This window comes from Polypterus senegalus, chromosome 14 (genome assembly GCF_016835505.1).
Source record: "Polypterus senegalus isolate Bchr_013 chromosome 14, ASM1683550v1, whole genome shotgun sequence".
NCBI classification, from domain to species: domain Eukaryota; kingdom Metazoa; phylum Chordata; class Cladistia; order Polypteriformes; family Polypteridae; genus Polypterus; species Polypterus senegalus.
The window spans coordinates 3,002,833-3,028,996 of record NC_053167.1 but is presented as its reverse complement, the minus strand read 5'-3'; the positions used below and the strand labels follow the sequence as shown (position 1 = coordinate 3,028,996).

At 36.2% G+C, this 26,164-nt stretch overlaps 1 protein-coding gene across 4 annotated transcripts in view; it reads right to left on the bottom strand.

Annotated features, from left to right (window-relative positions):
• The window catches only part of rtel1 (regulator of telomere elongation helicase 1), a 105,581-nt gene extending 81,155 nt beyond the window's left edge, over window positions 1–24,426 (bottom strand). For all 4 annotated transcript variants that reach the window (XM_039735093.1, XM_039735094.1, XM_039735096.1 and 1 more), the window contains exons 1-7: window positions 24,189–24,426; window positions 23,786–23,927; window positions 17,606–17,804; window positions 6,648–6,741; window positions 4,235–4,316; window positions 2,797–2,857; window positions 1,604–1,679 (exon numbers count right to left, since the gene is read on the bottom strand). In XM_039735093.1, the coding sequence (XP_039591027.1) occupies window positions 1,604–1,679; window positions 2,797–2,857; window positions 4,235–4,316; window positions 6,648–6,741; window positions 17,606–17,804; window positions 23,786–23,887 (614 nt within the window). In that variant the 5' untranslated portion in view covers window positions 23,888–23,927; window positions 24,189–24,426. The remainder of the gene's footprint in view (window positions 1–1,603; window positions 1,680–2,796; window positions 2,858–4,234; window positions 4,317–6,647; window positions 6,742–17,605; window positions 17,805–23,785; window positions 23,928–24,188) is intronic.
• Between the last annotated feature and the right edge of the window lie 1,738 nt (window positions 24,427–26,164).

Sequence of the window (26,164 nt, the reverse complement as noted above, 5' to 3'; positions counted from 1 at the left end):
TGATGTGCTGGAAACAGAAAAAAGTGGATAAGAGTAAGTATCTCAGAGACTTTAACAAGTACTAAAATGTAATGGATAGACTGCTGAGTCAGAGGATCTCCAAAATTGTAGGTGTTGTGTGGTGATCCCAGTATGCAGTAGTTAGTAACTACCAAAACTGGTCCAAGAATGGACAACGAGTGAACTGGCATCAGTGACATCAGTGCCCAAGGCTCACTGATGCATGTGGAAAGCAAAGACAAGACCATCTGGTTCAATCCCACAGCTACACTAGCATAAAAAAAAATGATGGTCATGAGAGACAGGTATCAAAACACACAATGCATCACAGCTTGCTGCAGACAGGTCAGAGTGTCCGTGCTGATCCCTGTCCACTACTGAAAACGCCTACAATAGGCACATGAGTGTCAGAACTTGAGCATGGGGCAGAGGAAGAAGGTGACCTGGTCTGATGAATAATGTTTTCTTTTAGATCTTGTGGACGACCAGGTATGTGTGCTTTGTTTATGTGGAGAAGAGATGGCAACAGGATGCACTATGGAAAGAAGGCAAGCCAGTGGTGGCAGTGTGTGTGTGCTCTGGGAAATGTTTGGCTGGGAAACCTTGGGTCCTGGCATTCTTTTGGATGTTGCTTTGAAACGTACCACCTATGTAAACACTGTTGCAGACCACATACATTCCATCATGATAATAGTATGGCAGGCAGTGGGGTGTAGTGGTTAAATTTTTGGACTTCAAACCCTGAGTTTGTGGGTTCAAATAATCCCACTAATGACAGTGTGTGACCCTGATCAAGGCACTTGACCTGCCTGTGCCCCAATTGGAAAACCAAAAGTAAAGTAACCAATTGTATCATAAATGTTGTAAGTTGCTTTAAATAAAGGTGTCAGCCAAATATGTAAATGTAATAGTTTTCCCTAATGGCACTGCGACCAATCTCACTGCAACAATTGTTCAGGAATGGTTTGAGGAACATGACAAAGATTTCAAGGTGCTGACGTGGCCTCTAAACTCCTCAGATCTCAGTACGATCAAGGGGCTGTGGAAAGAGCAACAAAATAAATCTGATCCATGGAGGCCCCGACTTGCAATTTAAGGGATTTAAAGGATCTGCTTGCTGCTAATGTCTAGGTGCCAGGTACCACAGGACACCTTCAGAGGTCTTAATATTAGGCAGGTAGCTTTAATATCATGGCTGATAGGTGTATAACTGCATTGCATACTATGTTTTAATAGATGGCGCCTCACAAATGTTAATACTGAATATAGCCTACACAGCGTAACTGCAAAAAGACAGAAACTGGCTTGGACGATGGCTATTAAAAGGTGATGCATCAAGAATAGACATCAGTTATAAGCAGCTAATTGGATCCAAGATAAAATTACAAAGAAAACAATAAAACAGTTCTTTCAAGCTGACACTGCACCATATTTTGGTCATTTTTAAGCAAATCAGGTTTTGTCATATTGAAAAGAAAAACAGTTCATCTTTGCACTCGCTTATTTAAACTATCACACCAGCATAAAATATGAAAAATGTAAAAAGACAAAATAGAAACATTAAATGGAAAACTTGAAGCACCAAAAGAAAAAGCATTTATACCTGTGTTTGTTTCCATTTTTAACTAAGTCTTCAACATCCAGAATTGTATTTGTAAGTTCCTTATCCGTGCTTTTTTCTGAAATTAGAAGATAAAAGCTGTAAGGTTCTTTTACTGAGCCAAATATAAAACATTTAATGAGTCAGGTAATTATTATCACACCATTTCCATATTTATTAAATTTTACTGCTCAACTTGGCCCAAATGCGCTACTATCATGTCATTCAAAAGACTTATGGAATTATTACCTTATATAAACCCTTAAGTTCATTGTCATTACATCAGACTGAATCAAAGTTGAATAGTAATTATCACAATATGTTTTTAAAGACTTACATTTTCTTTCACTTCTCAAGAGACTGTGATAGCATTTGTTATGGGTACATCATCACATATAATGTGTTTGTTTTTAGATGTCTTCCATCCAAAACTAAACAGTATTTTCCTGTATAATGGTCCTTTTCTATTTATGTTTCAAAATTATGTGTGTATATTGCATTTATGTTTCCATATTCATAATAAATATTTTGCAGAATTGTGGGTACATAGATGGAAGCATGCCTCATTAGAATTTATTAAATTGAACCAACTGCAGAAGGATGATGTCATGGGTAGCACTGTTACCACGTGCATTCAGTACCCTGAATATTATATCCACCCTACACTGTACAGACTCCACACAGACAATTTCTTCCCATGTCTTATGCCAGTTTTCCAACAATATTATTAAAGACAAAATAGGTTAAATTGACTTTTAAGTCCAAATTAAACACTTTAGGAGTGTGTTTATGCATTTAACTGGACTCTCTGAGGGACATTCGCCCTCTCTCTGGCTGTTTTATGCCTTTTGCCCAGGACTGTGGGGATGGACTATAGCACGCCAACCCAGAAATGAATTAAGTGCATTTGAGAATGTTACATATTAAAAATAAAGTCACATTAATTGAATTTAATGCACATTTTCCAAGCAACTTAATGTTTAGCTACACATTATATGTCTCATTTAAATTATTATTGAGTGCATAATGTGAAATTCTGAACTTTAGATTCTGCAATTATGAAACCTTAAGATCGAACACTCAAAAGATATTGTTTCTATAAAGGCTCAGTTCATGTATTGCTCATGCCAGTGACAATTCAGATATCAATAACTATTATAAAGTATAATAAAAAGCAATATTTAGTGTCTTCTTACCTTCAACATTGTTGTAGTACAAACAGGAGCGAGATGTCATTTTTGCTCGGCACATGTGAACCTGGGAGAGGGAAAAAAAAAAAAAAAGAAAAAATTTTTTGTATTAAAGAAATAAAAAGATATCAGTCAATCACATTAAAATATATTATGGACACATATGCTATTGCCTAAACTGATAAACTGACAAATGTATAATTTGATGACAAGTTAAAGGACATAATTTAAAAATTAATACATTAAGAAAAAGCAAAATGTATATGTCTTCTACAAAACTGTCCAAAAGGGCACATTCTGAGAAAAGTTGATTTTGTATTTCTTTTACAAAAGAACTGATATATGTTCATATTTAAAACCAGTTTAATTGCCCTGTAATATAGATAATGTTTTAATCATAAATGATATGCAAAGTGACTATACATGTGATATTACAGAACCATTTTCTAGAGCACCTAACAAAAATGTTTTAATTACTCATTTTTCTGTTTGCCATTAGGTATCTACTTTTTTATTGTAGCATGTTTGATGTATCCAGTGCAGTTCAGATTAAAAACAATAAAATAAATTAAAAAAAACACTTTATTTTCCTCCTGGGCAACGCCAGGTTTTTCAGCTAGTAATCTATTGATGTGCAGAGAAGAAAAAAATGTTTGATGGAAAACTCTCACAATCCAAAATAATTGTGAAAACTGTCATTGCAATACACTAATGCTAAGTGTCATAACAAGGGCATAATATAATTTATAGTGGTGAGATTACATAAATGAGTATATGCTTCTCAGAGGAGATTTGAAAGAAGTAAAAACCAAACAATGAACCAAAAAATATGGAAATTATTAATGAACAGCATCCTTACAAAACAAAATGTGGCAAACTGAAAAAGAAGAACAGTTAGAACTTCATAACCAATCATTTACATACATCTTTAATATATCTATCCATTCCTGTTTTATGGAACAACATTGGATCATTTTTCTTCACACTGAGAAAAATAGACACCCAGAGTAATGTTGCAAAGTAGTGTGTGAGACAGGAGGACTTTAGGGGCCTTCAAAGCTAGCCTCTGAAAGAATTAGGGGGATAGGACTGGCGAGCTTTGTCGGGCTGAATGGCCTGTTCATGTTATTGAGAGAACGTTACAAAATCCTGTAACAAGAAGTCTTCTGAAGTATTTTCTCTCTCTATTTACATGGAAACAATTTCATTACATTCTATATTTGAACATACAAATTATTGTAAAAGTACAACTTATTATAATATGGAGAGGGTGCAAAAATCATCTAGATTCATTACTTTTATTCATTACGTTGTCTTTAAACACCTGTCATGGTAAAAGAAGTTTAACAAAGACGATATTTCAAAGTAAGCCAATTGCCGATTCAGACAGTGAGTATATCCACTGGATTAAAAGCCAGTATTGTTCACAAAAGACTAGGTGTACCTTCACATGGTTGCTTTCTTGCTTCATCACTTCTGGGTGGATACACAGCTGCTCCCTTGATCCTAGAACACAAACCTTTGGTCTGAAAAAGAAAGACAATACAATTATTAATTATTTCAGTCATTGTTTCTCACTTTGCAATTTACCCCTAAATTTACTACAAAAAATAAAAGAGTCAAATATGTGATGTTCTGCACTGCCTTAAAAATGCACTGTGCTGTCATGATGTTCAAGCACAATATAATTAAGAAGTGGTGCAAATAAAAGGAGGGTCATCATCAAGAGGTGGCACATACAAAATCTTATATTGATGATCAGTCACTTAAATTTAGTCTAAAAAAAAAAATAAATACTTAAAAATAAAACATTATGCCATGCAACATGCAAACATGTCAAAACATAAACAGGCTTCTGTGAGAGGGGAGAAATGTCTTAAGATTAATTGACAATGTGTAGAGGAAAGAAAAATATGGAAAGAGCACCTCTGAAGGCCACAGGAAAATGCAGGGGAGTTGAGAAGGGGTTGTGTAGTTATTTAACAGGATGGTCTAATCTTGTTTTTTGGGATATACAGGTATGTAAAACATGATCAGGAAGTCATGCATTTGAGTTTAAAAGTAGCATAGGCTACAAACCTAGCAATACTCACAACGTTTATGGATATTGGATAAGCGCAGCAAACGTACATAACACAACAATGTTTATAGAGGACCCTAAAATTATTTGCAAGTAAATGTGATCTGTTTTATTTTCCAATTGAGATTAAAAAATATGAAGGAACTTAAGATATGAGAGAGGGAGATATTTAGGTCTACACTAATTCAGAGGAAACAGGCATTTTGCTCATGTTTAATCATTTGTGAACAGAAGAATAATCCTAATGATGGATGTTACTTTATTGTGCTATTTATTTCCTCTGTAAACAAAATGAAGGCAACCTTCACTACGCCACAGAGTTTACTAGAAGATGAGCTTATATATACCAAGGCCAAGGGAAATACCGGTGTCATTCAGATTTTGAGTTATGGGCCAAAATTACAAACAGAAACGTACATTATCATAAACATGATGAGATCATCTTTTTTTCCAGTGTGCTAAATGTAGGGTTTGGTACAACATGCAAACAATAATCAGGGATAACCTTTTTGTTGGGCCATCACTTATGTCTCTCCAGAAAAAAAAAAATGTTCCAGACAGAAACAGGTATCTGATTAACTTAAGTTGTTACTTATGAATAATTATTTTTATTTGGTAAGCCATACAAGTAATTGTAGAAGGTGATTCTAAATATAACCCGAAGAGTAATATCATTACCAGGTCAACATACTGTACAGGTTCTCTGTGTAAGTGCAGGCCTAATATTTATTGTTTGTATCATGGAAATAAAATGATTTCTTTATGCAAGGTTCACTTGACTTATTGTAAATTACACCTATGGCACCATGTAGAAGTCATCTGAGAAGTACTGGGCTAATGACAAAGGTACTGTATTATAAACCATAAGGCTGGCAATTCACGTTTAGAGCTGATTTACTACAAAATTTTGAGTACGCCCCTTAAATTGTCTGTGCTCCAACTATATTGAATCCTGATTTTGTAAGCCGTTTTGGGTAAAGCCATTAGCCAAATATGCAATAATAACAAGAGGTTATCAAAAAGTAACTACTTTATGAGTATGAGTATCCATTTACTATTGTAATACACCCACTATTTATCAGTCCATTTGTTCACTTACTTAACCCACTTAACAAATTCTTAATATCACAGGATACCAAAGATCAAGAAGTCAGTGCACTGAAAAGATAACTCAGGCAAACAGGGACAACCAAGTGTTGCGTACTAACTTAACATATGCATTTTCTAAATGTGAAAGGTAAACTGATACCCCTAGGAAAAGAACAGGGAGCTGTGGGAAATATGCCCATTTTCTACATACACGGCGACCAGATGGAGTTACAAATTAAGTTTGTTGGAACTTTAAGGTGCAAGCACTAACCACTGAAGAAAACTTAAGTTTCTCACCTAAAAGTAAAATTTTTGTCAGCTGCTATATTATGATTCATAATTATTTAAAAACAGACAGAAAATTGACACTACTACTTGAACTAGAAAACCATTTGCCTCTTTCAAATCTAACAGATTTTTAAACAATAATTATGCACGGTAATAAAGACCCCTAACCTATCCCTGAAATGCATGTTATAATACACCTAAATAATCACTGGTTTTACATGATGTGCTGCTGCACAAAACAAAGCACATTTATTTGCCAACAGAAAGCATTTAGGTTTTATTTGTAATGGACATTCATGATTTCAATGACAACCTTCTAGTGTTCATACGAATATTCAAGTTATTAGGTTGCATGATCAAATGATTTAGTTCAAAACCTTTGAGAATGAAAACTCTTTACCTGTAAGATGTATTTTTAAGCTCGCTTATAACCTGGGTCAACTGAGAGTGTGTCCTGGAAGCATAAATGATCTTTGGAACATCAGTGTAATAAGCTAGAAAAACAAAAATAATTAAATAGATACAGTAGATATCTTTTATATAAAAACAGTTGGATATGTGTACAATATTCACAGATCTTTATACAGATAGACTCTACATAGATCAGCAAAACTTAACTGCTATTATGGTGAACTTCATTAAATATATATGCTACTATACAAAAAGCGTACATTGCAAAAATAATCTAAGCAAATAACAATATACCCAAGTAAAATAAATATGAGCAAATTCCAAAGGAGATACATATAAATACAATGACTACGTTAAAACTTAACCAATATTTTGTTTATCTACACTAACCGGATCATAATTGTTAAATCAAGGATTCCAAATGCAGCCCTGAACTTTAAAATGGCCTCTGCGAAATAAAGGAGGAAAAGAAAGAGCACAATAACATTTTCTTTGCACAGGACATGAAACAGCCAAGTCTTTACTCTTTTTTGAACCCTAGGTAGAAACACCTGGGTCCTTTTGTGACCCTGGCCAACTTATATATATCGTGCTGCTTTTTCATTATCTTTTAACATGCATGTTTTTTTAGCTTAAAAATATTTGGGAAATGAGAAGTCCATGAGCAGCCAAAATCCAGCTTATTTTAATTTTAACAAACAATACTGCTAAAACAGATTTCTGAAACAATCTCAAAGCAGCCTGGTGCGTTTAACTATTTTTACTTGTCACACTGATGACTATTCATATACTTCTCTATACACTTACAGCACAGTAGAATTTAGTCTATAGAGTAATTTATTCCAAATACACTTATCTGTTTCTAAAGTCTATCAAATTACTTCTCAAGATCCATACATATGCAATACAATTTTGCTTACATTTGCCAAACAAACATATACAACCACTGTTCCTTTCTAGGCATGAAATTCAATTTAATTTCACTAAATCCTCACTCTTTTACTAGCACACATAAGCTCCCTGAATTCTTCTGGATAAGCTCCTGTTGGCTCGCTAAATCTAATTTCTTTGTAAACTTAAAAGAGCACTTTCTTCCACAATCCCATTATGCAAATACTTCCATAGATTTCTTAGAGAGATTCAACTGTGATTGATATCTTCATGATAAGGCTCCTTACACAGTCTAAGAGATTTTTATTCTTTGAGAAATAGTAATGGAGGCCTGGTGAAGTAGTTTAGGTAAAATGCCACATTTCCTGATTCTCTTAAACAAAGCTACCATTAACAGGGCTAATTTCACAGACAAGGTTTTATAAAATTCTGCAGGACAGACCACCAGGAGCTGTGGTTTTCCTTTTATATATATATATATATATATATATATATATATATATATATATATATATATATATATATATATATATATATAAACAGTTATACCATCACACATTCTGGAGTTCCATGCCCTGAGCTGCATCATTTCTATTATTTAAAAAATTATTTGCACAAGTCTCACTTTTAATTCAGCTGTGATATTTATAAATGTCCTATAGTTTTCTTTAAAGATATCTTTTCTATCTGTATATTGTCAGCATTCTAAATATATGTGCCTGTTTTTGGCCTTTCTACATGTTCAAAATGTGAATAGAACAAGAATTTATTTCTCCATTTGTCTTGTGGTCAAAAATGACTTCTGTTTATAATGCCATTCTATTTTTTCTGTGGATAGCACTGGTAATCCCGTATATTTGTGATAAGCTTAAAAATGTCAGCAATCGCTTCTAGCTATTTTGAAAATTATTTTTATGCCATATATCTAAAACATGTTTGAAGTGTTTCCACAGACTATCCCTACAGACATATGTGGAAATGCATCAAACTCTATGAAAATGTCAATTTGTATAGCAAAGAATTTGACAAAATCTTTGACAGGTTGAGTTAGGTTGTCAGTTGCACGTTATGCTGGTGGAGATCAAGATTTAGCTTCCCAAAAAAAAGAAGCATAGTAAGAGATGACAATATGATCTTTATTGCAATATTGTCTCAAATATAGCTATTGATCTAAAAGGCTGTGACACTTGCTAGACTGTGAAATTAAAAATGAATTTTTAGATAGCGTGGTCAAAACTGTTGATGAAGTATCTAAAACAGGATTTAAAACTATTAAAATATTCTTTCATTAAAAGCTAATGATAGATAATATTTGAAATCGACACAAGAATTTTAACCATATTATTGTCACCACTGGAGTCCAAAATTATCTCGGTAACAACTTTAAGGATCTAAAATGTTTACAATATGCAAGCTTTCAAGGCAACTCAGGCCCCTTCTTCAGGCAAGATGGCCTAAGTAATACAAGTAGGCCTCACATTCTCTGTTATAATTCACACACAAACAAGAAGGGCAAAAAGGTGTGAGGCCTTAAACAAAGCCAACCATACTCTTTACTCTCTATTAGCTTGCCGACATAAAGCTCACACCCAGGAAGCCTGACTATTTAATCTAACAACTGGCTTTGGCCTACACTGAGCCAAATGGGGATTTTGCTTCAAAAGTGCTAAAAACAACAACAAAGTCCAAAGAAAATGTTCAAAATGTCCCATTAGGGTGACTATCACAAGTGGCAACGCCATGAAAATATCAATGTCCACTTCGTTAAAGCTATTCAAATTAACATTGAACAAATGTATTTTAATTCTACAGTATTTTGTTTTGATTTGTTATTTTTAATAGGTAATGCCCAGGCGCATACAGCCTCCCCAACCCGACGCAGACAGGCAGGACACAGTCTCACCACACAACACACACATTTATTCTACACTTGCTATTTCCGAGCAGTATACAGATAATATCCACAATGACAGCACAGTCCTTCCACCTTCAGCCCTTAAAAAAATGGTGACTTGCCGCCTTTTAAAGAACACCCAGGAGGACTCCAGGTGTCCAATGACCTTCTTCTGGCAGGAAGAAGTGCTGCCAAACAGGGCTCAGTAAATGTCCAGACACTCCCTGCCGGTGGCCACAGGTCCTAGCCGTGTTCAGGTCGTATGCTCCAAAACTCATTGTCCCACTGCAAGTCAACGGGATGGCTCTCTATTGAACTGGGGAAGAGAATGTCATGAAAAAGCTCTCTCCTGAAGAAGGGGCCCGAGTTGCCTTGAAAGCTTGCATATTGTAATCTTTTTAGTTAGCCAATAAAAGGTGTCATTTTGCTTGGCTTTTCTCTACGTTCATAACGGTACAACACCCTAGTACTAACTTTAAGGATCAAAACACCCATATTTTTTTTTTCTCAACCATAGTTAATAATGAAAGCTTAAGTAATTTCATCTTGAGCCAGTAAAAAAAAATACAAAACAAATACAATAACAGTGATTACAAAGAGCAATAAACATTAAAATGCATTAATGTTAAACTATTAAATAGTTCAAATTAGCTGAAGGGAGGATGCCCTGATGGCCCTATTACTCCATTTAGGTCTCACGCTCAGTACTACATGCAAGGCTTTCCTCCAGCGGCAGAAGTGCCTACTAACATGCATACTAAAGGACAGAAAGTGTTCTTTCGTCACTTATGTTCAGTTTTCATGACCGTTTATTTTGACATAGTATCTACAACGTGCTCAGTGAAAGATGCTTCAATAAACAACATTTTCTCAAAATTACTTTAACAAGGCATACTTTTTTTTGTGGTTTTTAGGCCTAAAGTGTTTTCTGACTTAAACAGCAAGCCCATGCAGCAGAATAACTTGTTGTGTTGCTCTTTAAATATTAATGTTTTATTACAGTACAATATGTACTGAAATTCTTACGACATTTCATTGTATGAATATAAAATGTGATCTATTGTTGTCATAATGCATGTCTGTCTGTCTGTCTACATGTAACAACTTGGCTCTCACTGAACTGAATTATTTGACATTTGTTGCATTTATTCTTCTAGGAAACTTGTTCAGAAAAGTTCTCAGAAGAAGCACAATGTACACATGGCTTACATTTTGACAGTTAAAAAAACAAAACACCTTTTTAGAAATAACTGGAACATTTTTTAAATTATCTATCATAAAACAACCACAGAGGGCAGTAAAACATAGGAAACACTGGACTCTCTTACATGCATTCACATATAATGCCAAGCAACAATTGTCAATATCACTTAAAAAGAATTGGCAAATTTTCAACCTCTTAAAACAGAAAATCATTTAGTGTGACCACGGTTACACTAACACTGATCGTCTCTGTTTAATTTACATTGAGAGGTGATATTAAACATATACATTTCTCTGTTTTACACCTTTGCTAGCTGGCCCAAATAGCAAACAAAACTCCTATGCAAGATATTGAAACGCAGAGCAGGATATTGCAAGCGAGCACCAAGAACTCTCCAACTCTTTGTAATGGTGGTTTTGTCAGTAACAATGATCTGTTAATGTATGGTGATGTAGTAATGCCAGTGAGTGGTGCCTTTAACAAAAAGTGAATTTATCAGTGCTGGCCATTCACAACACAAGTCAAGTCAATCGGTCTTTTTCCTTTTTTGCATTCTCTAGTGGTTTGTAAAACATTAAGCAACAGGCAGTTAAGCTTCTCCTCTGTGAAGTTTAAAGTCACCATGCTGCCTGATGGTGCCGGTGCTATATAAAGGGTTAATTGTAGCAGCAATTTCAGCTACAGTCTCTGCCCCTTTTTTTTTTTTTTTAAACCATATTATTGTCACCACTGGAGTCCAACTTTAAGTATCAAAATTCTCACCCATTTTTGTTTTCCACAACCATAGTTAATAATTAAAGCTTAAGTAATTTCATGACCTTTAATGTCCTCTTGGGCACAGCCATCAGCAGTGTGTCTGTTTGCGGAGAGAGTGTCAACCTTGTTGACAAGTTTCCTTACCTTGGCAGTGACATTCATGTCTCTGCCGACTCTTCCTATGAAGTTAGTAGATGAATTGGGAGAGCATGGGAGGTCATGAGGTCAAGAGAAAGGGGTGTGTGGTGCTCCTGATATCTATGCAAAAGGACATAGGTCCACGTCTTTACAGTCCTAGTGCTTCCTGTCTTGCTATATGGTTACAAGACATGGACGCTATTCCAGTGACCTGAGACGAAGACTGGACTCCTTTGGTACTGTGTCTCTCCGGAAAATCCTTAGGTACCATTGGTTTGACTTTGTGTCGAATAAGCGGTTGATCATGGAGTCCCAAATGAGGCACTTTACCTGCATTGTGAGGGAGCGTCAGTTACGGCACTACAGTCATGTGGCGCGATTCCTGGGGGTGATCGTAAGATCCTCGTTGTTGGGGACCCGAGTGGCTGGACCAGGCCAAGGGGTCGCCCACGTAACAGCGGGCTGTGGCAGATAGAGGGTCATTTCCAGAAGGTGGGACTGGACCACATGTCTGCCTGGGGGGTTGCAAACCGGGATCTCGAGTTGTTTCATCGTGTAGTGGGTGCAGGCAACGCACTGTACCAATGCATACTCCGCAACTTGACTTCACTTGACTCATGTTGCATAATCCACGTTAGTTATTTGGTTGTACGATCACAATGTACACAATGCATGCATCATTTGTCAAAATATTGTTCAGCAGACACTTCCAGAAAAATCTGTACATCACAAAAAAGATACACAATTCGCATGGGGTTGAGCTTTTGAATTAAAGATAGGACTCCTGACCAATGAATGAGGGGGAGAGGGATTGAAAACTACCAAACTTATTCTTCAAGCATCAGACAATTCTCCATGTAGACCATTTTGCAACGGAGTTTCCACTTCTGCCTCCTGGGATGGGGAGATGCCTACGGGCTTTATGAAGCAAAAATGGACATGGCTGTAATGTTTGTCAGCTGTTATTTTATTTACATTTTTCAGGAAGGAAATAATTTTTATGTTTGCTTCTACAAAAGCTAGTAATGAGTCAAATACCAAGTTGTGAAGTACAAGGTGAGGCAGAAAGGACAGACGTCTTTGAAATGGCTAGAACTCACCACTAGGAGAAGTGACAGATGTGCAGTAGGTGGCGTTAGGTTCGCAAAGTCTTAGCATTTCTTTATTTTCTTTTTAGTTGAAGCCATGGAGCCACGGACGATAGAACACCACGTTTTTGTGTACGACTGTTTTGTCAAGAACAACCAATCTGTTACCGCAGTTCAGCGTGAGTTTTGTTGCCATTTCAATGTCCAAAGAAATAAAGCTGTTCCTGCTAGTAACACTATTCTACATTGGGTTAAAGCACTTCGTACACGAGGTACACTAATGAACAAAAGACCACCTGGGGCTACACGAACGGCACGTACCCCTGCAAATGTGGAAAGCGTACGACTAGCCCTGCTGCGCAGTCCAAGTTGATCTGCTCAGAAGCATTCTTCTGAATTTGGCCTGAGTAATCGTTCAGTAAGGCGTATTTTGCATTTAGATCTGTATTTCCATCCCTACAAATTGTCAAATGCTATCAAATCTTTCAATAAATTTCTTTGTAAGAAAAAAATAATTTTGTGATTTTGTAAAAAAATGTCCATCCTTTCTGCCTCACCCTGTATAATCAATATGCAGATGGAATATATGTTTCAAATTCATTTCCATACATATGTGTGAAGACAAAGAACATATATACAACACAAAATAAGAATGGTTTGAACAAGCAACTGCAGTAGCAGCAGAGTCATAAAGAGTATGAGGAGAACAAAACTGCCATTCAGATGGAAAATTCCAGTAAAACAGCAACAACATTAAAAATAAAAGCCATATGCCTTTCACCTACACTGGCATTAACAAGATTACACTTCAGATGGGAGGGTTGCAGAATTGATACAGAAACAGACAAGCAGTTCAACAAAAACTTATGAAAGAAATCTAAGTTGTGAATTTTAGGCTTAGTAAGGCAAAACCACAAAACAAACTAAAAAATATCCTGTGCAATAAAACAAAAATTAAATGTGCATAAAATGCTACTATACTAGAATTATGTTCCCTTCAAATGTAATATTTCTGTTAAATTTAAGCATATTTTGGATTGCACACTTAATTTAGTTTTTACATATGGATAAAGGCAACGGCTAGGCAGAAAGGCACATCTGTCATTTTTAGTTTTTCTTAAACATGAAATGTAAGACTAATCTGTAAATTGTCTTATTTTCAGCATTAGATGAAGGTACAATTAAAAACTTTCATAATATATTCATTTTGAGCAAGCAAAAACAAAAAATGTTTGCTTAGGGGTAGCACGGTGGAGCAGTGGCTAGCACTGCTGCCTTGCAGTTAGGAGATCCAGGTTCGCTTCCCGGGTCGTCCCTGCGTGGAGTTTGCATGTTCTCCCCGTGTCTGCTTGGGTTTCCTCCTGGTGCTCCGTTTTCCTCCCACAGTCCAAAGACATGCAGGTTAGGTGCATTTGCAATCCTAAATTGTCCCTAGTGTGTGTGTGGGTGTGTGAGTGTGCGCCCTGCCCGGGGTTTGTTTCTTGCCTTACACCCTGTGTTGGCTGGGATTGGCTCCAGCAGATCCCCGTGACCCTGTAGTTAGGATATAGCGGGTTGGATAATGGATGGATGGATGGATGTTTGCTTTGATTATGTTTTTGTAGCCAATACTAAATCTAACAAAAAAGTTACAAGAATACAGGTAGAAAGGCTTTATATGAACACTAACCTTTGGTTCAAATGAGGCATATAAAATTGCTATTAAATGAAACACTACAATCTGATAATATTATAGTTTTGTTTTAAAATATTACTGCTTTTTTAAATGGATAGCATGTCTGTCATTTTTTTCTTATATACTCAACACAGTTAACTTGTGTTTCATTATATATATATACTAGCAGAATACCCGCGCTTCGCAGCGGAGAAGTAGTGTGTTAAAGAAGTTATGAAAAAGAAAAGCAAACATTTTAAAAATAACGTAAGATGATTGTTAATGTAATTGTTTTGTCATTGATATGAGTGTTGTTGTCATATCTATCTATTTATATATATATACAGTGTTGGGAAGGTTACTTTAAAAATGTAATTCGTTACAGTTACAAGTTACCCTGTTCAAAATGTAATAGTAGTGTAACTATTTTAATTACTTGTTCTGAGTAACGTAACTAATTACTTTTTAAATTACTTTTTGATTACTTTTCCAATTTTTGGATGGGTATTCTGTACCCGTAGCCTGCTTGTATGTATCCATTTTCAATTTCAAACCTGACAGTAATAATCTTTATGGTGAAATCAAGTGTGAATCAGTCCATAGCCCTGTTGTTCAAGGTGACTGAATGCTGCCTGTATATAGGAAGAAAAAAAATCTTTGATGCAGCATAGACCGAATAATGGACCAATATCTCTTACATCAATGAAGCAGAGAAAAAATAATCTGAAAGTTAATTATTGTGTCACATCCACTTATTGTTAGTTGCCAGACTATTACAGTCTATGTTGTACAGTATGTTGTATCAATTTTTTAAATTCTTTTTCCAGCTGACAGCACTTGGGGGACATCAAACAACAGAGTTATGGGATAATTCACACCAAATTTCTTATTTAAAATAGTTAAACACTTTTGATCCTCTTTTAATACACAAAGTAACATCAGAACTTTCATAAAGACACTATAATAACCACCACAAGGTCAGACTTCAAGATACATTTTACTGTTAAACATTTTTTTTAAATCACACATTTTGATTTCTTTTTAACATTGTAGGTATCAGAAACTACTTTAATAAGCAGCTCTTTTGGAATGTGTCTCTGTTAGCTTTTTGTCTACAATGAAAATTAAAATAAGAAACAATAAGCAGTACTTTAATAAGCAGCTCTTAACTCTTTTGGAATGTGTCTTTGTTAGCTTTTTGTCTATAATAAAACTTAAATAAAAGTGTAAAACTGTAAAATAAATCGTAGCATTAAATGGTGGTTATTATTAATTAAAACTAAATTATGGGGTAGACATTGACTATGGTGCACCACTATTGTGTTTACACTTTACAAAAAACATGTGACTTTTTACTAGACAAAACATTTTATAGTCTATTTTTCAATCACAAATGCTGAAGTAGCCGATCACTTGCATTCAAGACAATACATGTAAAACTTGGACAATGCGTAGTCTTTGTTAAAATCTACCATTCCAGGCACATTTTAAATTACATATAGCAAGTCAGGCACGCTAATATCAAAACTGACAAAATGGGAGGGAAAGTGCGTAATATGGCTCAACAACCTCCTTAGCTAGCTATCTAGAGTAGCTAGCTTAAAGTGAACCGAAATAGGGAGCTAAAATAGCCATAGGCTACATCTGCATTTGGGCACATTAAAAGCGTGTGGCTGTGAAAAGTGGCGTGGCGTCTGTGACTGTGTGACAATGTGAAGGCTTCATTGCTAAAAAAAAACTTTCCGTTTGCTCTTACAAGCAGCACTTACCTCTAGATGTTTCCTGAGGTTGGACATTGAGGTTTTCGATGTGGACAACATCTTGATAGCCGCAAACAAGCATTACATTGCACAGTTAGATTTATGCCCTTTTCGCGACATATCTGAAATGTTTTCTAAATTTCCAGCTGTGAAATGCAGTTTTATTAGACATTGCTAGTAGTAGTTTGAAACTCAGATCACAACATGCCCAGGCATCTGCTATCAGACTGAGGTGATGGCGCTGGCGCTGCAATTATAGACGTGATAGGAGAGCCTATCAGAAATAATTATTGTCTGTGGGAGGGGGGGGGATGGAAAAGGGCGATGTTTATAGGCCTAATGAAAGCGTGCTGAAACAGGCAAAAAATATTATTTCATATTTCATAAAGGCTTTGCTGACATTTTTAATATGTAACTTAAATTGTAATTCTGAAAAATTACACAATTAACTGTAATTGAATTACACATTTTTATACAGTAACTGTAATGTATTACCGTTACATTTATTTTGTAATTTAATTACGTAACGCCGTTACATGTATTTCGTTACTCCCCAACACTGTATATATATATATATATATATATATATATATATATATATATATATATCAAAATAGCTGCGATTGGCAGCGGAGAAGTAGTTTTTGCTGCCTTTTCAATTGTGTAATTCGGTTTTTGTTCAGCTCTTTGGAACTGTTGCTTTTTAACTGTGCACTGCATCAGTTCACGTGAGCCACTCGGTGTACTTGCATCGAAGGTTCCCAGCTGTGCTGGTGCCATCTCGTGCTATGTCCATAGCTTTATTTAATGTTACCTTAGTCCTGGCACTTAAAACTTTCTCTGGTAGTTTCGCTGAGTTTGTGTCAAACACCACCCTGACCATCTCATCTTCCTCTCCATAAGCACAGTCCTTCACCCGTGAATATTTACCCGTGGCAGTTTGCTATTGGATTGCCGCTGACGGATGGCCTTATATGGGCAGGCACTAAATTACAAACGCCAGCGGCAGCCTGTCTATGAACTTAATTTAAAGTGTAGGTTTACATCGTGCTTTGTTTCAGTAGCAGAACTCGCTTCTTATTGTTTAGCTGCCTTCTCAATTATATAATGCATGTTTTCTTCAGCGCTTTTTTGAGCTCTTCCTGGTTTTCTATGTACTGCGTGATTACGTGGGAGGCGTGATGATGTCACACGAAACTCCGCCCCCACGGCGTTGAAGCTCATTTCCATTACAGTAAATGGAAAAACTGCTTCCAGTTATGACCATTACGCGTAGAATTTCGATATAAAACCTGTCCAACTTTTGTAAGGAAGCTGTAAGGAATCAACCTGCCAAATTTCAGCCTTCCACCCACACGGGAAGTTGGAGAATTAGTGATGAGTCAGTGAGTGAGTGAGTGAGTGAGTGACTGAGTGAGGGCTTTGCCTTTTATTAGTATAGATATATATATATATATACAGTATATATATATATACACTGTATATAGACACGTTTTTGTATTACAGAATAAACACTTCTGCAACCATTTAGAATTGTGACACTGAATACAATTCATAATTACCTGGTGCGTCTCCTTCTTTATCTGCTTTACCCCAAGAAGCCATTGGTCTTTTTGGAAACATTTCTACTCCATCCATCCTTTCAGCAATTTTTCGGGCAGATATAGAATCTTTAAAATGTTCCCTCCATGCAAGTGTGGAACACAGCAGACACAGGGTTTTTCCAGTACCTGTAGGGCTTTCAAGAATTCCATTTACTTCCTATAGCAAAGAGACAAAATAAGAATAATATTATATACATATCAATTTTTTTCAAGTTAGGGAAACAATCTCCTGATGTTAGGTAAATTAAGTACACTTCTTAAAGAAAAATATTATTAATTAAAACACATAATCAGCTTTTAGTAGAGCACACCTACATCGTTAAAAGATAAATATAAAAAAATGACAAAAATCAATGTTCCTGACTCTAATTTGTGATCGATTCAAAAGCATACTTAGACATAAATGAATCACTAGCAATACTTTTTTTAGTAAAATTCATTTAAAGTCATCATTTTCCTCAGTGGGCTTCATAAGCAGGAGTAAAAGCAAAAGACTAGGGACATCAAACTGAAGCCAAAACTAATTCTTAAAGAACGATACGAAGTCAAACAAGATGACACCTTTTATTGTCTAACTGAACTGATTATAATATGCAAGCTTTCGAAGCAACTGAGGCCCCTTCTTCAGGCAGGTTGTAATCAACCTGCAACTTTCAACCTGCCTAAAGAAGGGGCTAAGATGCCTCAAAGGCTTACATATTGTATTTGGTTCAGTTAAGACAATAAAAAGTGTCATTGTGCTTGACTTCTCATTGCATCCTTAATGGCTAACACAGTACAACACCCTACTACTAAAAGAACAATAGTAAGAGCACAAGGGTTCCCACCGACATTAGCATGCGACTTGGTCCTTTAATTTGGTTTGATTATCTATTACACAAGATGTCCCAATATCCCATGCAGGTACTTTCTATAAAGTTCTCAGAGTTTCCACTTCAACTACAGGACTCCAATGACACTTTGTATGAAGAAGTACTTATTGGCTTACATCGTAAATGCACTTCACCTTATTGTCCACTGGTGTGCTGGAGTACAGTACATGTACAGTGATTCTGTTTAATTGAAAAAAATCTGGGGGATCAAGCTGTTCAACACCCTTGAGAATTCAAAAGCCCTAGATTTAAGTCCCTAGGCATCTCTCTCAAGGCTATATTTCCTTTAGTCTATCAGATTAACATCAAATTTAGTACAGAGATGCATATGACGCAATCAAGCCAAGTCTGAAAATTATAGCTACCTAGGTATTCATTTGGAACAATTTTTGTTGACAGACAGACAGACAGACAGACAGACAATATGGCCTGAACATACCAGTACCAGTAGTGTTTCTTGGCACTAGAGCTATACAGCTGCACATGCATCAATTCTACCTCTCTACCTGTCCCTGCAGAAAGTAAGTACATGTACTTGTAAACATATAAGTTTAATAATATAATATTTTCCAAAAACAGAACAATTGTTGAAAGGCAGAAATCAAACATGAACGAGGCACCAGTGTATACTTATTCACCTGCCCTTATACCAGTTAAGCCTCATATATGGTGGGTGGAATCATGCAAACCAAAAAAAAAAAATTGTGACCAGGTACTAATCAAAACGGAGCCACAGGGGAGAATAACCAACACATTTCCAAGCTATTCTGTATGAACAAATATACACACAATAGACAGACTGTTCCGAAACACAGAGAGATCACAGAAGTCGTAGATCATTCACTTATTTATGCATTTACACGTGCACACAAAAGTAGGATAAGGTAAGTAGCCTACTTAAGGTGGAAATCTGGTTTCTTAAAAACTGCTGTTTACAAGCATGAGTTCGCTTACAGAGTTGTCACTTGGCAAAACGTTCCAAGGCTTGTTAAACTGAACAAAACAAACATACCTTTAGCCGCCACGGATCCAAAATCAACCATGGAGCCTATTGGTCAGTTGCAGTGTACATGGGATAGTAACGTACGAACTGATCCTCTGGTCTAAGTGCTGTCTCAGGGAACAGCAGATCACCAGTCTCAAATTTAACTAATCCACAACCAATCTGTTTTGCTACGAGTTACTTTATACCTCAAGTATTCCGATTTGCAACTGAAACTATTGCCTTCCACCCACAATTATAAACAGGCTTGCAAAAATATATTGGAATTGCCCCCAGTTGTGTGTTAAAATATACCTTATACCCAAGGTAGTAAAGATGGAGAAACTAAAAGACCACAGTGAAAGAAAATGTAATCTGTATGCATTTTTAAACAAGTAGTTTAGTTATCTATAGTACCTGCTTTAAAATAAAGCAATCACATTTTCCTAAGACTGGGAAAAACACCAAACCCATTTCATAGAATAAGCAAATAATAAATACACATTCAAATAACTATACTTCATCATGCGCACAAGATGAATAAAAGATGGGGAAATTTTAGAGGAATGGCTGTGTGGACATTTTTAGCTGCTAAACTGTACATAAACACATTTCTGCACTCATTTATTGTTTTTCTTTTTAAAATTTGGCAAATAATTGACCTGCAGTATATATGAAAGAATACTACTCAAAAACTAAAGGCAAAACATATTGAGGATTTTTCACCTTTACAGATTAACACAACTATATATGTAAGAATGTTATAGACCAGGAACTTCAATGTCCTTCCCTTATGGCTGTGATTAAAACACATCAGAAATCTTAGGGTGAAATGCAAGAATGGATGTGTATTAACAAATGAAATAAAGTTAACCAGACAAAACATGACAAAACTTGGGTTCATACTGTCTACAATGAAATAAAAGCCAAAGTAAATTTAAGAATCACTGCATTTTTTTTTTATTTATTTAAAATTTTCCATACCATCCCATCTTTTTCTAACTTGGGGCTGTGTACACCCCTAGATTCTTTGTAGGCCATAACAATACAACACTGCAATAGGCACAAAACTATAATTTCCCCATCTATATCACTAATACCACAAAATGACTTTTATAAATTATGTCACATTAAAGAGCTGCTGAGTTATGTAATGAAGATTTTCTTTAATTTAATCCCATTTGTGTAGTATAGAAGAGTAGAATAGGACATTTCAAAAATTAAAAGCAGGTGAATTTTATATAATATTTTGCAGGTAATTTACAATCCATTTTGACAACACAGATATGGTATTATGAAAATACTCCTGTCTCTCCATTTTCAGGAACATTTTTATTTCCATTGTTGACATCCAGAAAAAAAAATATTAATTTCTGAACGAAATGCAATTAAGCATCACTCAAGAATCACTTCTCTTGTATCAAAATGTTTCATATCTATTTTTCTTTACCTATGAAATATCCAGAAAGCCCATATGGGATGTGTGGTTGAGACAATATATAACAAGAGATTTCCTTTATTAAAGAAAATGTTAGGCTTAATAGGTTTGGGAAATTAAAAAACTTCAAGATCAAGAGAGCTCCTACTGCTAACAAAATCTCAAAACAGGTTTATTGTTGTCAACTGTAATGTGAAATTCGTACTTTCATGTGCTAATCAACACGTGACATGTCACCGCTCTCCAGCACCATGATTAGTGAGTATAACTACTTTACTTTGGACATTTTCAGGTAAGAAAGACAAAACAGCATTGTCAGAATGCTGCGTCTATAACAAAACCTAAGCACTTCAACAACATCAACCCTACTTAACATAGCAGTTTCCCCAAACTGAACACTGTCCCACTTTTTACAACTACAAAATGACTACTTTAAACTTGTCAATTAGTTTTTGAAGATAGCATATATTTTCTCCAACCCATCCTTCTAAATCAGAGAAATAAACTCCTACATTAAAACATTTTGAAATGTAGTTGGTTTACCACCAATCCTGCCGCACAGCTACAGGGACCAAAGTTTTAATTTTTAGTCTGATTCCTGTCTATGCTTTACACAAAATGAACAAATAGCTGCATTACTAATTTCAAGCTACCTCCCAAAGACATTCCCAAAAATAGCTGCATTACTAGGTACTTTAATTTCAAGCTACCTCCCAAAGACATTCCCAAAGTGTTGATTACTAATTCCACTCATGCCCTGGAAAAGTACATGTGAGAATGTGCCTTGTTACAATCACACATCAGTGCTAATTCTGAAAACATTTATAACCAACATTTACAAATTTGGCAGCCAGAGTGGTCTAGTGACTAAGTCATTCAACTTTGAATCCTAAGCATGTCAGTTAAATGTCCACTTTTCACATCGCTAATATCTCAAAAATCCACTTAAACCGATTAAGGGGTATGATGGGACAGAGCCTAATGCAGCACAATGGGACATGGGCAAAAGGGAAGTACAATAAGAGGAATATATGCAATTTCCTCAATGAGCAATTGAGAACAGGATTTGAACCCAGGATGCTCGATTCCATGAGATAGGAGAAATAAACACCAACCTGTGCTGCAGCGAACAAATGTCTGTACTTTCCCTTTAACTGGAAAAGCACCTTGACTGAGCTTTATTGAGAACCATACTATACAGGTGCTGGTCATAAAATTAGAATATCATGACAAAGTTGATTTATTTCAGTAATTCCATTCAAAAAGTGAAACTTGTATATTAAAAAAAATTAGAATATTGTGAAAAGGTTCAATATTGAAGACACCTGGTGCCAAACTCTAATCGGCTAATTAACTCCAAACACCTGCAAAAGCCTTTAAATGGTCTCTCAGTCTAGTTTTGTAGGCTACACAATCATGTGGAAGACTGCTGACTTGACAGTTGTCCAGAAGACAACCATTGACACCCTACACAAGGAGGGCAAGACACAAAAGGTCATTGCTAAAGAGGCTGGCTGTTCACAGAGCTCTGTGTCCAAGCACATTAATAGAGAGGCAAGGGAAGGACAAGATGTGGTAGAAAAAAGTGTACAAGCAATAGGGATAACCGCACCCTGGAGAGGATTGTGAAACAAAACCCATTCAAAACTGTGGGGGAGATTCACAAAGAGTGGACTGCAGCTGGAGTCAGTGCTTCAAGAACCACCACACACAGACGTATGCAAGACATGGGTTTCAGCTGTCGCATTCCTTGTGTCAAGCCACTCTTGAACAAGAGACAGCGTCAGAAGCGACTCGCCTGGGCTAAAGACAAAAAGGACTGGACTGCTGCTGCGTGGTCCAGAGTTACGTTCTCTGATTAAAGTAAATTTTGCATTTCCTTTGGAAATCAAGGTTTCAGAGTCTGGAGGAAGAGAGGAGAGGCACAGAATCCACGTTGCTTGAGGTCCAGTGTAACGTTTCCACAGTCCGTGATGGTTTGGGGTGCCATGTCCTCTGCTGGTGTTGGTCCATTGTGTTTTCTGAGGTCCAAGGTCAACGCTGCCATCTACCAGGAAGTTTTAGAGCACTTCATGCTTCCTGCTGCTGACGAACTTTATGGAGATGCAGATTTCATTTTCCAACAGGACCTGCACACCGTGCCAAAGCTACCAGTACCAGGTTTAAGGACCATGGTATCCCTGTTCTTGATTGGCCAGCAAACTGGCCTGAACTTAATCCCATAGAAAATATATGGGGTAAAGTGAAGAGGAAAAAGATGCAATATGCCAGACCCAACAATTCAGAAGAGCTGAAGGCCACTATCAGTGCAACATGGGCTCTCATAGTCATAATACCCGAGCAGTGCCACAGACTGATTGACTCCAAGCCACGCCGCATTGCTGCAGTAATCCAGGCCAAAGGAGACCCAACTAAATATTGAGTGCTGTACATGCTCATACTTTTCATGTTCATAACTTTCAGTTGGCCAACATTTCTAAAAATCCTTTTTTTGCATTGGTCTTAATTGATATTCTAATTTTCCAAGATACTGAATTTGGGACTTTCATTAGTTGTCAGTTATAATCATCAAAATTAAAAGAAATAAACATTTGAAATACATCAGTCTGTGTGTAATGAATAAATCTAATATACACGTTTCACTTTTTGAATGGAATTACTGAAATAAATCAAATTTGTCATGATATTCAAATTTTATGACCAGCACCTGTATAAAATAAAATGCACCTGTTTATATGCATTTATTCGTTTTATAGGCAGAATGTGTGTTAATGTAGTTCGGTGTGAAGATTCTTAACAGACACCAAGCAACATCCATTTAACACTGGGCATCTGTGCATGCTTACCTTTTGTAAACATTCCATCACCTTGGACATGTAATCTTCTTGACATTTGTACGGCGTGAAAGGAAAGTTCACGCTCACTCCTCTCACGTCTATTAAAGGCATCTCTTCATAAATGTAGACTTGTTTCTATACGCCAATATTTCTACAATAATAAACAGAAACATTACAGTGAAAGGGAATTGCATTACGATTCAAAAAGCTGCCATTCTGATAGGAGATCTCCAAAAGAAGATCTCCAGGGCAATCTATGCACATGTGCTTTTATCAAAGTGAAAATTTCAGTAAAAAAAATCTCGGTACACCTCCGTGTTATACAGTATGTGTAGCAGGCATATCTACATCCGTAACATGAAAGAAATTACCGAAAAGACTGCAAAAAGTTTACAGCACTTTATAAACTCACCTCTGCAGCTAGGCTCTCCGGAATGGATACAAATTTCAAAATAAAGCGTCTCGCTATTTTTTCAAGAAGATACGGTTTCCACTGAGATATATTAACAGATGCACGTAGTATTAACTGCAGTCAGAGAGAAAAAAATCGCGCCATTTACGTTAATAAAATTACAAATCCTGCCGCGTCTTCCACAAGCACCACTCTATTCCATATACCGGCAGGCCCGTCGTTTTCGCTGCGGTGTGCACATGCGCAGGCAGTTCGCAAGACCATACGTCAGTAAAGGGGCGGGACAGCTAGTCGAGCGACACGCCTACTTCAGGCAGACAGGTTAACTCCAGTGTTTAAAAAATAACGGAGAATGCTATGTAAAATTCGTAAGTGATGCTATCATTGATTATTAATGGACTCTAGCTAAATAGTTAAAACATGTTGATTTTCATTAAAATAAACGTGTTGTACTTTTCACTTTACTTTCTGTAGCCTACACTTATTGTTTCATTTTTAATAATCATACAGTTTTGATAGCTCTCGGGTGCTTTAGTATTATTCTGGTTGAGGTGGACCCTGTTTGATTCTTCATATGGCATGTTCATAATTTCTGCATGTAAAATTAATGTCCTTTGGGTCATAGTTGAAATTGATTTCTATGAACCAGCCAGTGCATTAAAATTGAGCTTGTTATCTAATCATTAGAATCTAGAAATTAGATTCATATTCTTATTATTAAAATTTCAGCTGCTCAACATCAAGTAAACAAAGATTATGTAAACCAGCTCTGTCAGCTAATAACAATAATAATAACATGGATGAAGAGGAAGTAGGTGCAGTAACAGATTTTGTTTTCCTTGGCCCCAAGACTTCTATAGATGGAGACTGCAGCCATGAAATTAAACAACGCTTGTTTCTATGAAGGACGGCTATGGCAAATTTAGATAAACACTAAAGAGCAGAGACAAGCAAAGGTCCATATTGATAAAGCTATGGATTTTACAGTAGAGATGTATAGCTATTGGAGTTGGACTATCGCTAAAGCTGAACTCAAAAAAAATCTGACGCTTTTGAGCTTTTGTGATTGAGAAGACTGATGAGATGTTCCTTGTGCAGCAAGAAGACTCAGCAAATCAATACTTGAACAAATATAAATAGACTTCTCATTAGAAAGGTTGATTGTCAAAGAAACACTCATATAATTTTGACATAACAAGGATACAAGATTCCTTGGTGAAGATTCTTATGATGTGGAACACTGAAGGCAAAAGGAGAAGAGGACAACAGAGACTAAGATGAACAGAGAGCATAGATACTGCGATTATGGATGTGACCTTGAAGGAGCTCAATGAAGCAGTTTCAGATAGAAAGGCCTGACATGCTAAAGTTCATCAAGGTTCTGGATAATGTTGAAGTAAGACAGAAGGATTTGAAAGGTAGGATAAATGATTTATTAAATAGTATTTTATACTTTTGCTTTAGTCATGTTTTCAAATATATTTAGATCTGGTAATTGGTGATGGCCTATATTGGTTGGTTAAACTGAGACAATGCTGATGTTATTGTTTGTAGCTCTACAGGATTATTCAGGTATACTTGACTCCCGGCTGCATTGCTGGATATACAGAGTGGAGCTTCTAAGCCTCAGCAAAATCCAGCTCTGCACCATTTATTTGGGTTTAGCGAGGAAAGTCTCAGTTAGAGCAAATAAGTGACTCTCGCTTTTGTGATTGCATTAGGGCACAGAAAACAGCCAAACAACGACTGCATTACTTGCCAAGTTTTAATACTAGGGGGCATGTTATTATGCCATTTTACTGTCAGCTGCTGCTGACATAGTCACACCTGAAAAGACAGTTAAAAAATCTTCTAGCAATGTTATACCATGGAAGACCCAAAGAGTGTGTTTTTTAAAGAGAACATGCCGGAGAGCTGAGCGTAAATAGAAAAAAACTAAACTAACTATCCACTATGAGATATTGAAGGTTAAAATA